This window comes from Podarcis erhardii, assembly GCF_964252035.2.
Source record: "Podarcis erhardii genome assembly, chromosome: 18".
Lineage (NCBI taxonomy): Eukaryota > Metazoa > Chordata > Lepidosauria > Squamata > Lacertidae > Podarcis > Podarcis erhardii.
Genome location: NC_138516.1, coordinates 9,923,236 through 9,936,662, shown reverse-complemented (window position 1 = coordinate 9,936,662; position 13,427 = coordinate 9,923,236). Strand labels below are relative to the sequence as shown.

The 13,427-nt window shown below is 49.5% G+C and overlaps 1 protein-coding gene across 1 annotated transcript in view; it reads left to right on the top strand.

Annotated features, from left to right (window-relative positions):
- The window catches only part of LOC309332829 (protein unc-13 homolog A), a 121,362-nt gene that overhangs the window by 26,153 nt on the left and 81,782 nt on the right, over positions 1–13,427 (top strand). Inside the window, exons 8-12 of the mRNA XM_081846047.1 lie at positions 2,357–2,392; positions 3,938–4,148; positions 6,365–6,490; positions 10,171–11,121; positions 12,179–12,272. Of these exons, the coding sequence (XP_081702173.1) occupies positions 2,357–2,392; positions 3,938–4,148; positions 6,365–6,490; positions 10,171–11,121; positions 12,179–12,272 (1,418 nt within the window). The remainder of the gene's footprint in view (positions 1–2,356; positions 2,393–3,937; positions 4,149–6,364; positions 6,491–10,170; positions 11,122–12,178; positions 12,273–13,427) is intronic.

Genomic DNA, 13,427 nt, shown 5'->3' with positions numbered 1-13,427 from the left:
GGAAGCCGCCCAGAGTGGCTGGGGAAACCCAGCCAGATGGGCGGGGTACAAATAATAAATTATTATTATTAAGATTAGCATAAGCAGACATGTCAGGGCAAGACCCAGGTATAAGATTAGCCTAGAAACACCTCTGAAGTCCCACCACCCAAAGTACAATAGAACTTCCATTGCATGTCTGGACCCCTTGGCAAGTCTGGTGATGGGATTAGGGTTTCCTTGGCCAAGAATCAGCTCAGCAATTGTCACCTCTGGCAACTTCCTGGAGTCCTTTTTCAAGGGGAAAATAGCTTTGGAATGGAGGAAACTGGCAAAGGAGTTGATTTTGTATTATTTTTTAAAGATAGGTAACTTCCCTGAGCTGTGAAGTTGAAAGGATACATTCAGGCATAATATTTGTAATTTCCGTAACACTTGGATTACCAAACAAAGACACCAGTCAGGAATAGAGGAGCAAAACAGCAGCCACCAGGCCTGGTCTTTATTTTTAAGACTGTTGCAGCAGGACTTCCACCTGTGGGAATGTCCAGGGATGCAGGAGAGGATATATTGTCTGATTATATCCTTATCCAACTTGTGTTAACAAGTTCTCCAATTTCAGCAGAGTAAAACATTCCCCTTTATTTTTTTGCAAGGGCAGCGTTTGCTCAGGCTCGCTTAAGCCTCTATAATAACTATTCTGGTAATTTCCCCTTATTCCCTCTTAAAATACAAGACACGACACAGTCTTTTACAAAAGTATAAAAAGAGTTTACTCACATTCTGTTCACAATCAGATCCCAGAAGGCAGACTTAAGCTTAATGAAGTAAAGTACATTTGGAATCTATCTTATAAGAAGACAGTCCCTTTGTCCTCTCTGGGCTGGGAGCCAAGAGGGCATCTTTCGCTCAGTAGATGTTGCTTGGAAGAAGATGAAGAGGAGGAAGAGAGAGATGGCTGCCCTGCCCTGTGCTTTTGTCATTACCTGCACAGGTGAGGCCACACCCACCTCTGGTCACATGTAGAGGAAGTCTGTCCCAGCCTAAAAGGAAACAGGAAGTTTACCTGCTGGCTGGACAAACATCCCTCCCCATTTCAAAACATGTTCACTCTAGGAATGTTGTACTTGAGCCAACAGTGTGACGCGGCAGCTAAAAAAGCCAATGCAATTCTGGGCTGCATCAATAGGAGTATAGCATCTAGATCAAGGGAAGTAATAGTGCCACTGTATTCTGCTCTGGTCAGACCTCACCTGGAGTACTGTGTCCAGTTCTGGGCACCACAGTTCAAGAAGGACACTGACAAACTGGAACGTGTCCAGAGGAGGGCAACCAAAATGGTCAAAGGCCTGGAAATGATGCCTTATGAGGAACGGCTAAGGGAGCTGGGCATGTTTAGCCTGGAGAAGAGGAGGTTAAGGGCTGATATGATAGCCATGTTCAAATCTATAAAAGGATGTCACATAGAGGAGGGAGAAAGGTTGTTTTCTGCTGCTCCAGAGAAGCGGACACGGAGCAATGGATCCAAACTACAAGAAAGAAGATTCCACCTAAACATTAGGAAGAACTTCCTGACAGTAAGAGCTGTTTGACAGTGGAATTTGCTGCCCAGGAGTGTGGTGGAGTCTCCTTCTTTGGAGGTCTTTAAGCAGAGGCTTGACCACCATATGTCAGGAGTGCTCTGATGGTGTTTCCTGCTTGGCAGGGGGTTGGACTCGATGGCCCTTGTGGTCTCTTCCAACTCTAGGATTCTATGATTCTATGAATCTATGAATCTATGAATCTATGATTCTATGACTGCTCTTGTGTTTCACATCCCACACCACCCACCACATGGAAGCAGCAGGAAGCAGCCCAGAACAAAAGATGGCTCCCAATTTTTATCAGTTTTACAGAGATACCTGTGATAATAATTTTAAGGTATTTAGATATATAATAAATGTTCATAAATGTACCAACCAAGCACGTACATAGATCAACACAGGAAGACCGACCTGACACCATTTTGACTCCCAAACTGACCAAATGTTTTCTCTGCGAGGAGGGAGGGAGGTGAGGGAACCGTCCCATTGTCTCAGGAATTGGGTAATCACCATCTCAAAGGAATGGGCAGACTACCAGGAAAGGCAATCAGATAAGGCATTATCAGATAACCTGCCAGACAGGAGATAAACAACGCACTCAGATTTCTGTTGTAGACCGCCTTTCTGTTTCCTAGATATGTTGCTTGTATAATGCCCTCAAGGAAGGATTTAAATTCTTCTGGAATGGTCCAGTTACCTCTTCCTTTTGGGGCTGAAAAGTTACTGGCTTTATTTAGACTTGGCCTGTCTCTTAAAGGGACACGTCTTCTTGGTCTTCTTTTTTTTTTTCATAGGCAACTGGAATTATTTTGGCTGGGGAGATCAACAAAGTAAGTATATGAACACTTCTAGACCTCTGTACCCCCAATTTCTACCCATTTCGCTATGCAGGCCTCTTCAAACACAGCCACTCCGGGCGGCTCCCAACAGAATATTCAAAACATCAAACATCAAAACTTCCCTAAACAGGGCGGCCTTCAGATGTCTTCTAAAAGTCAGATAGTTGATTATTTCCTTCATTGGCTCCCAGGACGTTTCCGAGCACAATTCAAAGGGTTGGTGCTGACCTTGAAAGCCCTAAATGGCTCAGTAGACCTGAAGGAGCGTCTCCACCCCGAACACCGGGGTCCACCTCCCGAGGGCCTTCTGGGGGTTCCCTCCCTGCGAGAACTGAGGCTACAGAGAACCAGGCAGAGGGCCTTCTCGGTGGTGGCGCCCACCCTGTGGAACGCCCTCCCATCAGATGTCAAGGAAACAAACAACTATCTGACTTTTAGAAGACGTCTGAAGGCAGCCCTGTTTAGGGAAGTTTTTAATGTTTGATGTTTTTAATATTCTGTGGGGAGCCACCCAGAGTGGCTGGGGAAACCCGGCCAGATGGGCAGGGTATAAATATTATATTATTATTATTATTATTATTATTATTATTATTATTATTAAGCAGATTGCAGATCGAGTTTTACCTCCCCAGAGCAGTGTGGGTTTCATCTTCCCCCATAATCAGGAAACTCCAGTTCCTTCTCATGTCTTATCTCCCTGTGACCCATCTTCCTCTCACTTCTCCATCCTCCTGGTAGCTAAAACGCAGGGTGCTCATCCCCTGGCATGGGTGGCGCAAACAAATTTGCGGACCAGCATTGCAGGGGGGTTGGAATAGATGCCCTTTGGGTCCCCTCCAACTTTTGCTTTTGGGGAAAAGGCCTCCAGTTCTTTGGGTTTTCGCATCACTCCGTCCACCTCTCTCAGTGTCCTCCCTCGTTCTCTTCTGCCATCGACCAGTACCGTTGTTCTCCCCAAATCCCATCCCGCCCCCCAGTCGAGACGTTTCCCCCCCTTCCTGAATCCTGACCTCCCTTCTCTAATGTCCCCAAGAAAACAAACAAACAAGGAAACACAAATATGACAAGGTGTGCGTTTGCACGCACCTTAGATGTCCAGGCCTGAACACAAAGATGGCCACCCCTTGTTATGAGAACGGGCCTTTTCTTAACTTGCGAAATTGGGTGGTCCTCCTCCTTTCCAGAGGGACGCAGGTAGTGCTGAGGGTTAAACCACGGAGCCTAGGACTTGCCGATCAGAAGGTCGGCGGTTCGAATCCCCACGACGGGGTGAGCTCCCGTTGCTCGGTCCCTGCTCCTGCCAACCTAGCAGTTCGAAAGCACATCAAAGTGCAAGTAGATAAATAGGTACCACTCCGGCAGGAAGGTAAACGGCTTCTGGTTCACCAGAAGCGGCTTAGTCCTGCTGGCCACATGACCCAGAAGCTGTACGCCGGCTCCCTCGGCCAGTAAAGCGAGATGAGCGCCGCAACCCCAGAATCGGTCACGACTGGACCTAATGGTCAGGGGTCCCTTTACCTTTACCTTCTTCTCCAGATGATGACCCAGACAGCACCATGGATGACCGCGACAGCGACTACCGCAGCGAGACCAGCAACAGCATTCCGCCTCCTTTTTACACCACCTCCCAGCCCAACGCTTCGGTCCACCAATACCCCATGAGGCACCAGCAGAGAGCAGCCCGGGACTCTTACGCGGATTCCATGCAGAGCTACGACATGGACTACTCTGACCATCGGCCCATGAGGTAGACTGGACAGAAGCTGGGGGCCTTGCTGGGGAAAGGTGTGAGAAGCCTCCATGGGGCAGTGGTGGGGTGGGGTGGGCCTGATCCCAGCTGGGGAGCTTTGGCCAGAAGTGGGCACCAGTTTGTTGGAAGGGAAAGGTTGGACTAGATCGGACCAAAGGTTGATCAAGCCCAGGGCTCTGTTTTATGATGCAGGTAGATGGGCCCCGCCACCAGAACGGAACCAAGCCTACGAAGAATGCTGCTATTTCTTCTTCTATGGCGATCCTTCTTCTTCCTCTTCCTCTTTTTCCTCCTCCTCCTCCTCCTCCTCCTCTTCTTCTTCCTCTTCCTCCTCCCTCTTCCTCCTCCTCCTCCTCCTCCTCCTCCTCCTCCTCCTCCTCCTTCTTCTTCTTCTTCTTCTTCTTCTTCTTCTTCTTCTTCTTCTTCTTCTTCTTCTTCCCCCTCCTCCTCCTCCTCTTCTTCTTCTTCCTCCTCCTCCTCCTCTTTCTTCTTCTTCTTCTTCTTCTTCTTCTTCTTCTTCTTCTTCTTCGGCGATCCCTCGTAGCTGAGTAAGATTGACTTCCATAAACAAGGTTTTCACAGTGAGTCCGTAAGTGACTGTGGAGGCCAATTCTGGATCCCCACGTCCTTCCACAGTGGGGACATTGGTTTCCAGGCGGGAGTAGATCCCGGTGAGGGTTTGCCAAGTGTGCCTTGCTCTTAGCACGTTTCTCCCTTGAGTCCCTAGTTCGAGTGTCTTCAAAGCCTACTGGAAGGATTTTATTTTATTTTGTTTCGACTACGGCAGACCAGCACAGCTACCTACCTGTAACTTCAAAGCCCATGACACCTTAAAAATGTAAAGAGACCCCTGACCATTAGGTCCAGTCGTGACCAACTCTGGGGTTGTGGTGCTCATCTCGCTTTACTGGCCGAGGGATCCAGCATACAGCTTCTGGGTCATGTGACCAGCACAACTAAGCCGCTTCTGGCGAACCAGAGCAGCGCACGGAAGCACCGTTTGCCTTCCCGCCGGAGTGGTACCTATTTATCTACTTGCACTTTGACGTGCTTTCGAACTGCTAGGTTGGCAGGAGCAGGGACCGAGCAACGGGAGCTCACCCCGTCGTGGGGATTCGAACCGCCGACCTTCTGATCGGCAAGCCTTAGGCTCTGTGGTTTAACCGCACAGCGCCACCCACGTCCCTCCCATGACGCCTTAAGCTCATAATAAAAAGGTAAAGGTACCCCCAGAGCGTCAGGAGAGATTCAGGAGGGACAAAAGGAAATCCTTCTCTACGCAGAAGAGAGTTCACCTGCGGAACTTACCGCCACACGAAAAGGCCATCGTTGGCTTTTTGCCACGGTGCTGATCCCTCCGCTGTTGGAAGGGAGTAAATGCCCCCTAATATCGCAAGTGGGGGTGGTGGGCTGTCGCTCTCAGGTCCTGCTTGTGGCCCCTGGTTTGGCACCGTGAGACCAGATGGGCCTTTGCAGGTTCTTTTCTGAGGTTCTTATAAGGCTACTAGTTCTGATGGCTGTGCAGGGTTCCCAGTAGTCAACCCACGGATACAAGTTTCTGGGAACCACAAGCAGAAAAGTTTGGATCAGATCCTACAGGTTCAAAATCCCATTGGCCACCAGAACCCTGGGCCGGATAAATCTTTGGTCCAATCGCAGCGGGGGCTCTTCCAACAGACAGATTTTGTCATGATTGTGTGGGGGGGTTAGATCTGAAGATCCTTTGGGTCGCTTCCTACGACGCTAAGACTATTGGGGGTGTGTGGGGTTTTTTTTGGGGGGGGAAGACTGTGGTTCAGGTGTAAGCTCAGCGCCCTTCATCCCTCAAAACGTCACTGAACCGACCTCACAAGCGCGCTACTGCCAGCTCTACCGTTCTGCGATTCTATTGGCCGCCCGAGATGCCTGCCGTGTGGCGGGTTGGACTAGAATTCAGTGTTTCCCAACCTTTGGTCTCCAGCTGTTTTTGGACTACGAATTGTAGTCCAAAAACAGCTGGAGACCAAAGGTTGGGAAACACTGGACTAATTGACCCCAGGGTCCCTCTCCAAGTCTATGGATGTGTGTGCCTTTCCCTTTGCCTCTTCCCTCTCCCCCCACCCCCCCGGAAGCAGAAATGGTCTTTGAACGTGACGGGGAAGCTGGTCTTATCTCTCTCTGACTTGTCGAAATTTTGACCCTCTTCCTCTCCCCCTTCCCCAATCCTCCGGCAGACGCTACGGTAGCGTAGACTCTGCCGCAAACGGACACAGCGACGCTGAGTCTGCTTCCGGCTCGAGCAGACCCACGAGTCGCCAGCCCTCGCTCGAGAGCAGGCGCACCCTAGACCTATCGGATAGGTGGGTCTCTCTCTCTCTCTCTGTCTCTCTCTCTCTATCTCCGTGTCTCTCGAAGTGTGCCTTTATCATTATTATTATTTTCGCAGAGTAACATGGTTCTTTGGCGTTCTGCACCCTGGGTTAGGCTGGTAGCATCCTTCCAGCTGTGGCTGACTCGACCCACCTCTGGGGAAGGGAGTTGTGAGTTGGGTGGTTGGGTGGGGATGGTCAAAAGTGCCTGATGAGGAACAGTTGAAGGAGCTCGGGGTGTTTAGCTTGGGAAAGAGGAGACAGGAGAGAGCCATCTTCAAAATTCTCTGCCCCATGAAAGACGGAGCAAGCTGGTTTCCTCCTGCTCCGGGACGGTAGGACTCGAACCCGTGGCTTCGAGTGACGAGGAAGGAGATCTGGATGAAAACATCAGGAGGAACTTTGCAACAGCAAGAGACATACGGCAGTGAGATGGAAGGGGAATCTCCTTCCTTGGAGTTTTTTAAAACAGAGGGTGGATGGTCAGGGATGATTTAGCTGAAATTCCTGCATTTTGAGGGGGTTGTAGGAGATGAGTTTTTTCCTGTGCTACGAAGCCTAGGGACTTGTTTCCGCTTTGGAAACAGAACATAGCTGTCAACTTTTCCCTTTTTAAATGGGAAATTGCCTTATTCCGAATAGGATTCCTCTCAAGACGTAGTTGACAGCTATGGCTGTCCGGAACTCCAAAACCCCGGGGAGAAATTGGGCCGGAGAGAATTTCAACATCTTCCCCAACTTTTTCTCTCTGCCTCGTCGTCCTCAAGGGAGCTTGTCCGTTTCCAAAAACCCCAAAGTCCCTGGAGGTATCTGTGGGGTGGGCACCCTAAGCCCCCATCCATGCCAGAGCTGGAGGCCTGGTTTCAGTCTAATCCAGGAGTGTCCCCCACCGTATCCTGTCTGCATGTGCTTTCCCGTAGAACTCTGCGCTTGCTCAGAGATGTTCTGGTGGTGACTGGTAGCTGTCGTGGGGGTTGCCGAAGGCCTTTCGTCTTCCACCCACCATGAATCGTTGTGGCCCCCTCTTCCCTCCGCCTTCTGTGTGCTTCCCAGCCCTGGTCTCTATGTTTCTTCTGCAATAAGATGTGTCCAGAAGCGATTTCAAAGCGGTTTCGAAAAGGGATTTGTGAATCAGAAATGAAATACCATATTTTTCGCTCTATAAGACGCACCAGACCACAAGACTCACCTAGTTTTTGGAGGAGGAAAACAAGAAAAAAGAATATTCTGAATCTCAGAAGCCAGAACAGCAAGAGGGATCGCTGCACAGCGAAAGCAGCAATCCCTCTTGCTGTTCTGGCTTCTGGGATAGCTGCGCAGCCTGCATTCGCTCCATAAGACGCACACACATTTCCCCTTACTTTTTAGGAGGGGAAAAGTGAGTCTTATAGAGCAAAAAATACGGTAGTTCGGCTCAGTCCCTCCCGCTATGTCCTGAGGCGGTCGGATGAATTACGCCACTTCAGAACAGGCATAGGAACCAACTCCTAGGGCCTGAGGGGTCTTCACCCCCCCCAAATTAAATATTTGAGGGGGCAGGCCCCTCCTAAAGTTGATGGGCATTGCCATTTGAATGGTGTCATATGATCGATTACGCGGAGCAGCACTTACTTGCCCCCCCAATATTTTTATTCAAGTTGGCCCCCCTGAGAACGAGGGTGCATGTTAAAAATGGAGCGAGCCCCTTTTTTCCTTGACAGGCTAGCTTTCCATGTGCAGGGAGTAGTCCTTTTGTATATGATCATAGCTGTCAACGTTTCCCATTTTTTAAAGGGAAATCCCCTTATTCCGAATAGGATTCCTCGCGAGAAAAGGAGAAAGTTGACAGCTATGAAATAATAATAATAGGACAGGGCGGTGTTTGTGGTCCCGTGGCTCTGTGTTCCCTGGCTGCTGTCTCTTAATGTGTGTGTGTGTGTGTGTGTGTGTGTGTTTGTGTGATTCATCGCTGCTAATGGCTTGGGTGGGGGGGAAATCTGTGGGGCCAGCAGGGATTGAAGGTGGTGGGTACAGGGAACGGGGTTTGGGGCAATAGGGAGAGGTGGGCAGCACGTCTGGCCATTCGAGGCGACCTCTCCTAGCTCGTGCCTTGTCCAACGGCAGCAAAACAGCCCAGGGAGGGCATTCCACAGGGCGGGAGCCACCACCGAGAAGGCCCTCTGCCTGGTTCCCTGTAACCTCACTTCTCGGAGGGAGGGAACCGCCAGAAAGCCCTCGGAGCTGGACCTCACATGACGAAAATCTGGCAGCTCCATCCCCACATCCTGACCTTAAGATGGGGTGCTCCCCTCTTATAACAGCTGACCCATTCCTCACAGACGCTCACAAGCGCGTTAACTGGGCCTCTGAAATCTCCACAGACACCCAAATTTGTTCTGGGAGCATGTGTTGATTTTTATAACCCTGGTCGTTTGGGGTAGCCTTGTTTAGACAAGAGGCTTAGAAACCTGAGGCAATTTTAATCTGTGTTAGTATTTTAACTTCCGTGTGTTTTAAAGCACAGTGGTACCTTGGTTCTCAAATGCCTTTGGTATGCAAACAACTTGGAACCCAAACACTGAAAACTCGGAAGTTAAGTGTTCCAGTTTGCGAACTCTTCTCGGAAGCCGAACGTGTTCCGTTTTGAGTGTCACGCTTCCGATTTGAGTGTTACGTCTGTTTTTGCTCTTTATTTTGCGTTTTTGTGGCTTTTTTGGTTTTTGTGACTGTGTGGAACCCAGTTCAGCTACTGATGGATTGATGGGTTGTGTGACTGCAGTAAATTGTTTATTGCTTTCATTTCATGGATCGATGGCTAAAATGACCGGAAAAGTCAGAAATCAGGAAGACCAAAATTTTAACAAGGAATGGGGGGAAATTATAACTTAAAGACCTATGTAAACAGTTAAAATTGTTAGTAGGATTGGAATATCACTTGCAGTTTAAGGCTGATTCTGGACATAATGGAAGAAGTAATAGGTTTATTATTAAACAATTATTATTAAACGATAAGATTATTAAACGGTTATTATTAAATGATAGCATTATCGTAAAAGATGTGGGAGGAAAGGATTAATAATAGGACCCACATAGTGGAGGATGCAAGTCCAGAAGATTCCTTTGAATCTTGTTTTTACCATTTATGTCTGATATACAGCCGTACTTAGATCCCAAACGCCTTGCAAGTCGAACGTTTTGGCTCCCGAACGCTGCAAACCCAGAAGTGATTGTTCTGGTTTGTGAATTTGCTTTGGAACCCGAACGTCGTCCGCGGCTTCCGATTGGCTGCGGGAGCTTCCTGCAGCCAATCGGAAGCCGCCCTTTGGTTTAAAACATTTTGGAAGTCGGACGGACTTCCGGAACGGTTCCTGTTCGACTTCCGAGGTTCCCGCTGTATCTCTGTCAAATTTTAAGTTGAACAATCAAACACCGGTAAATTTGAAAATAAAATAACCCTAATGTCCATATGCCCCTCCGGAACATAGGAGGCTGCCCTAGAGCAAATCAGACAGCTGGGTCCGTCTAGCTAATGCTGCCTGCACTGATTGGCAGCATCTCTCTCTCTCCCAATGCTATCCGGGGAGGGAAGGGGTCTGAATGTGGGGTTTTCTGCTTGCGAGGTCGTTCCCTTGCTAAGCCTCTCTGTCTGTCTATCCCCGCTTGCTTTCTCTAACCCCGACGCACCATTGCAGCCCCACGGGGAGCAGTCGCTACGCCTCATCGGCGGAGCTGAGCCAGGGCAGTTCTCAGCTGAGCGACGACTTCGACCCCGACGACATCAGCCTGGACGAGCGGGACGGGGACTCGTACCACTCCTGCCACAGCTCGGTCAGCTACCACAAGGACTCGCCACGCTGGGACGAGGACGAAGACGACCTCTACTTAGACGAGGACGAGTTCAACGAGGAATACAGCGACAATGAGGAGTACTACCCTGAGGACAAGGTGGGGGAACTTGAACCCGAGACCTACCCCGGGGAGGCCTACCCGCAGCAAGAGCAGCAGCAGCAGAAGGGCCAGCCACCGCTGCAGCAGCCGTCGCAAGGCGTGCCATCCCAGCAGAAGCCACTACAGGCACAACAGCAGCAGCAACAGCCACTACAAGCACAGCAGCAGCAGCAACAGAAGCCACTACAGGCGCAGCAGCAGCAACAACAACAGAAGCCACTACAGGCGCAGCAGCAACAGCAGAAGCCACTACAGGTGCAGCAACAGCAACAGCAACAGAAGCCACTACAGGCGCAGCAGCAACAGCAGAAGCCACTACAGGCGCAGCAGCAGCAACAGCAGAAGCCACTACAGGCACAGCAGCAGCAACAGCAGAAGCCACTACAGGCACAGCAGCAGCAACAGCAGCAGAAGCCACTACAGGCACAGCAGCAGCAACAGCAGCAGAAGCCACTACAGGCACAGCAGCAGCAACAGCAGCAGAAGCCACAACAAGCACAGCAGCAGCAAAAAACAGAGCAGCAGCTGTTGGCGCAATCGGTGCAGCCGCCACAGCCGCCGCCACAGCAGCGGAAGGCGCCGGAAGAGATGGCGGAAGAGCTTCTGGCAGGCCAGCAGAAGGAGGCGCCGGCGGAAGAGGCCCCCGCCCCGGAGGAAGCCCCCCAGGAGGAAGAACCCCCCAAGGAAGAGGAGAGGTAAGAGACGCGGGTGGAAAAGGGCGGGGAGGTTTGCGGAAATGGCTCGCTAGAGCATGGGTAGGCAAACTGAGGCCCGGGGGCCAGATACGGCCCAATCTGGGGTCCGGATCAGAAGGTCGGAGGTTCAAATCCCCACGACAGGGTGAGCTCCTGTTCTTTAGTCCTAGCTCCTGCCAACCTAGCAGTTCGAAAGCACGTCAAAGTGCAAGTAGATAAATAGGGAAGGGGTCCCTTTACCTTTTACCTGGGAGAGTCCAAATGGCTACCGGATTGCTCCCCTGTACTATTTCAGACACGTGGTTTATATAGTTACATATGTGTTTGCCTCGTACATTTAGGAACATCAAAATTTATATTTGAGACCTTAGAATTCTTATAACACGGACATTACAGTGGTACCTCGCAAGATGAATGCCTCGTAAGACAAAAAACTCGCAAGACGAAAGAGTTTTTTGTCTTTTGAGTTGCTTCGCAAGACGGATTTCCCTATGGGCTTGCTTCGCAAGACGAAAACGTCTTGCAAGTTTGTTTCCTTTTTCTTAAAGCCGTTAATACCCAGGGAATCCGTGCTTCGCAAGACGAAAAATTCGCAAGACGAAAAAACTCGCAGAACGAATTAATTTCGTCTTGCGAGGCACCACTGTACTGGGATTTAATAGCTGGAATTGATGTCCGGCGGAGAATTTCCACTTTGTCCTGGATCTTAGACAAGTCAGTGGAAAAATCTTGGGGTATTTTGCTGCTCAACAACTTTGGGGTTTGCCGTAAGAAAGCCCGACAACTTTCAGGGTGTCCTGGTTTTTACTTTTTGAAATATGGCAACCTTATCCCTACTGGTTAATACCGATACCTGCAAATAAAATCAAATGCGTGGAACTCATAAACTGCACATTAGGGGAAAGGAGATCAGGGGCCACATTAACTTCTGGGGAACTTTCAGGGGGGGCCCCCACATGCGAGTGGTGGGCGGGGCCAGAAGCAAAAGTGGGTGGGGCTTGGTTTCGACACGGTTATATATCATTCAGCGAGTTGCCTCTGTTCGTTTTGGATGCAGGGAGAAGGTCGAGGCAGAACCAGTGGACCCGAAAGCCCGAGCGAAGGCGAATTGGCTGAGGGCCTTCAACAAAGTATGCATGCAGCTTCAAGAGGTAAGGTCGTCCGGTCACTTTCCCTCGTCTCCCGTATTCAAATGCAGTCGATTTAGGCTCCTCCCCCTGGCCGCAAAGCCCCGCCTCCTTTCTCAGCTGCACCGAACTCCCTCCCACCACAGGCGCTTCCGAAATTCTCTGCAGATCTGAGAGTTCATTTTTAAAAAAGAGTTATTCGTTTGTTTTCTTCGGATTGCAATTTTACAGTCGTATATCGAACGTGGGACATAAAAACGCGAATCCAAGGAATCCCTTTGGCTTTCTTCCTCCTATATTATTATAGGAATATTATTATTTATAATTATTTATTATTTATTATTATAATTATTATTATTCCTATAATAATAATTAATAATATTATTATTATTCCTATTATTCCTCCTATTTCTTTCTTCTTCCTCCTATTATTCACCATTTCCTCCTGACGATCCAAATCTTTTACACCTCCAGATTTGAGAGTTCCTACTTGAGCTGTTTTCGCTTACAGAAATGGGAGGCGTGGTGCATTGGGAATTTAATTTTGTGATATTCTGCAAATTTGCATACGCCTGCTTAATTTTCTGAATTAAATAAATTAAATCCTGAGAACAGGATACTGGCCATTGGTCTCATCCGGCAGGCTCTTACGATGTTCTTAGTCATGCGTGCGGCGCAGTCCGGGACAGCTTTAGATTCCTTTCATTCACCCTGAGGTTGCCTTCTGGGTGACCTTCCGAGGCAGGGAGGTCAACAGTAGCGGGTGCCATAGCCAACAGCCAACCACCCACCCTCACCTTCCTCCCTGTTGGGTTCTGGAAAGGCAACGATGAGACTAAGGAAGAGAAGGAAACTCCTAGAGCCAGGCTCGCCCTCTGTGCTTGCCCGTAAGTAAGGAGGCAAGCAGGTTGTGGAGCAAACCATTTTGTCCGCAACGAAAGCATTGCGTTGACTGGGCTTGACCCATCTGACATGATTCCTCATAGCAATCCCACCTGATCACCACAGTGGGAACGTTCAGGGTGGCAGGAGAGGATATATTGTTTATTCATATCCTTTCTAACTTGCGCTATCAAGTTCCTTTACTTAGCAGAGTTACAGAGAGCTGGTCGCAGGCTCGTGTGAGCCTCTCACTATTATACAATTCAGTCAGAAGTTTACTCACACGTTCAGTTCATA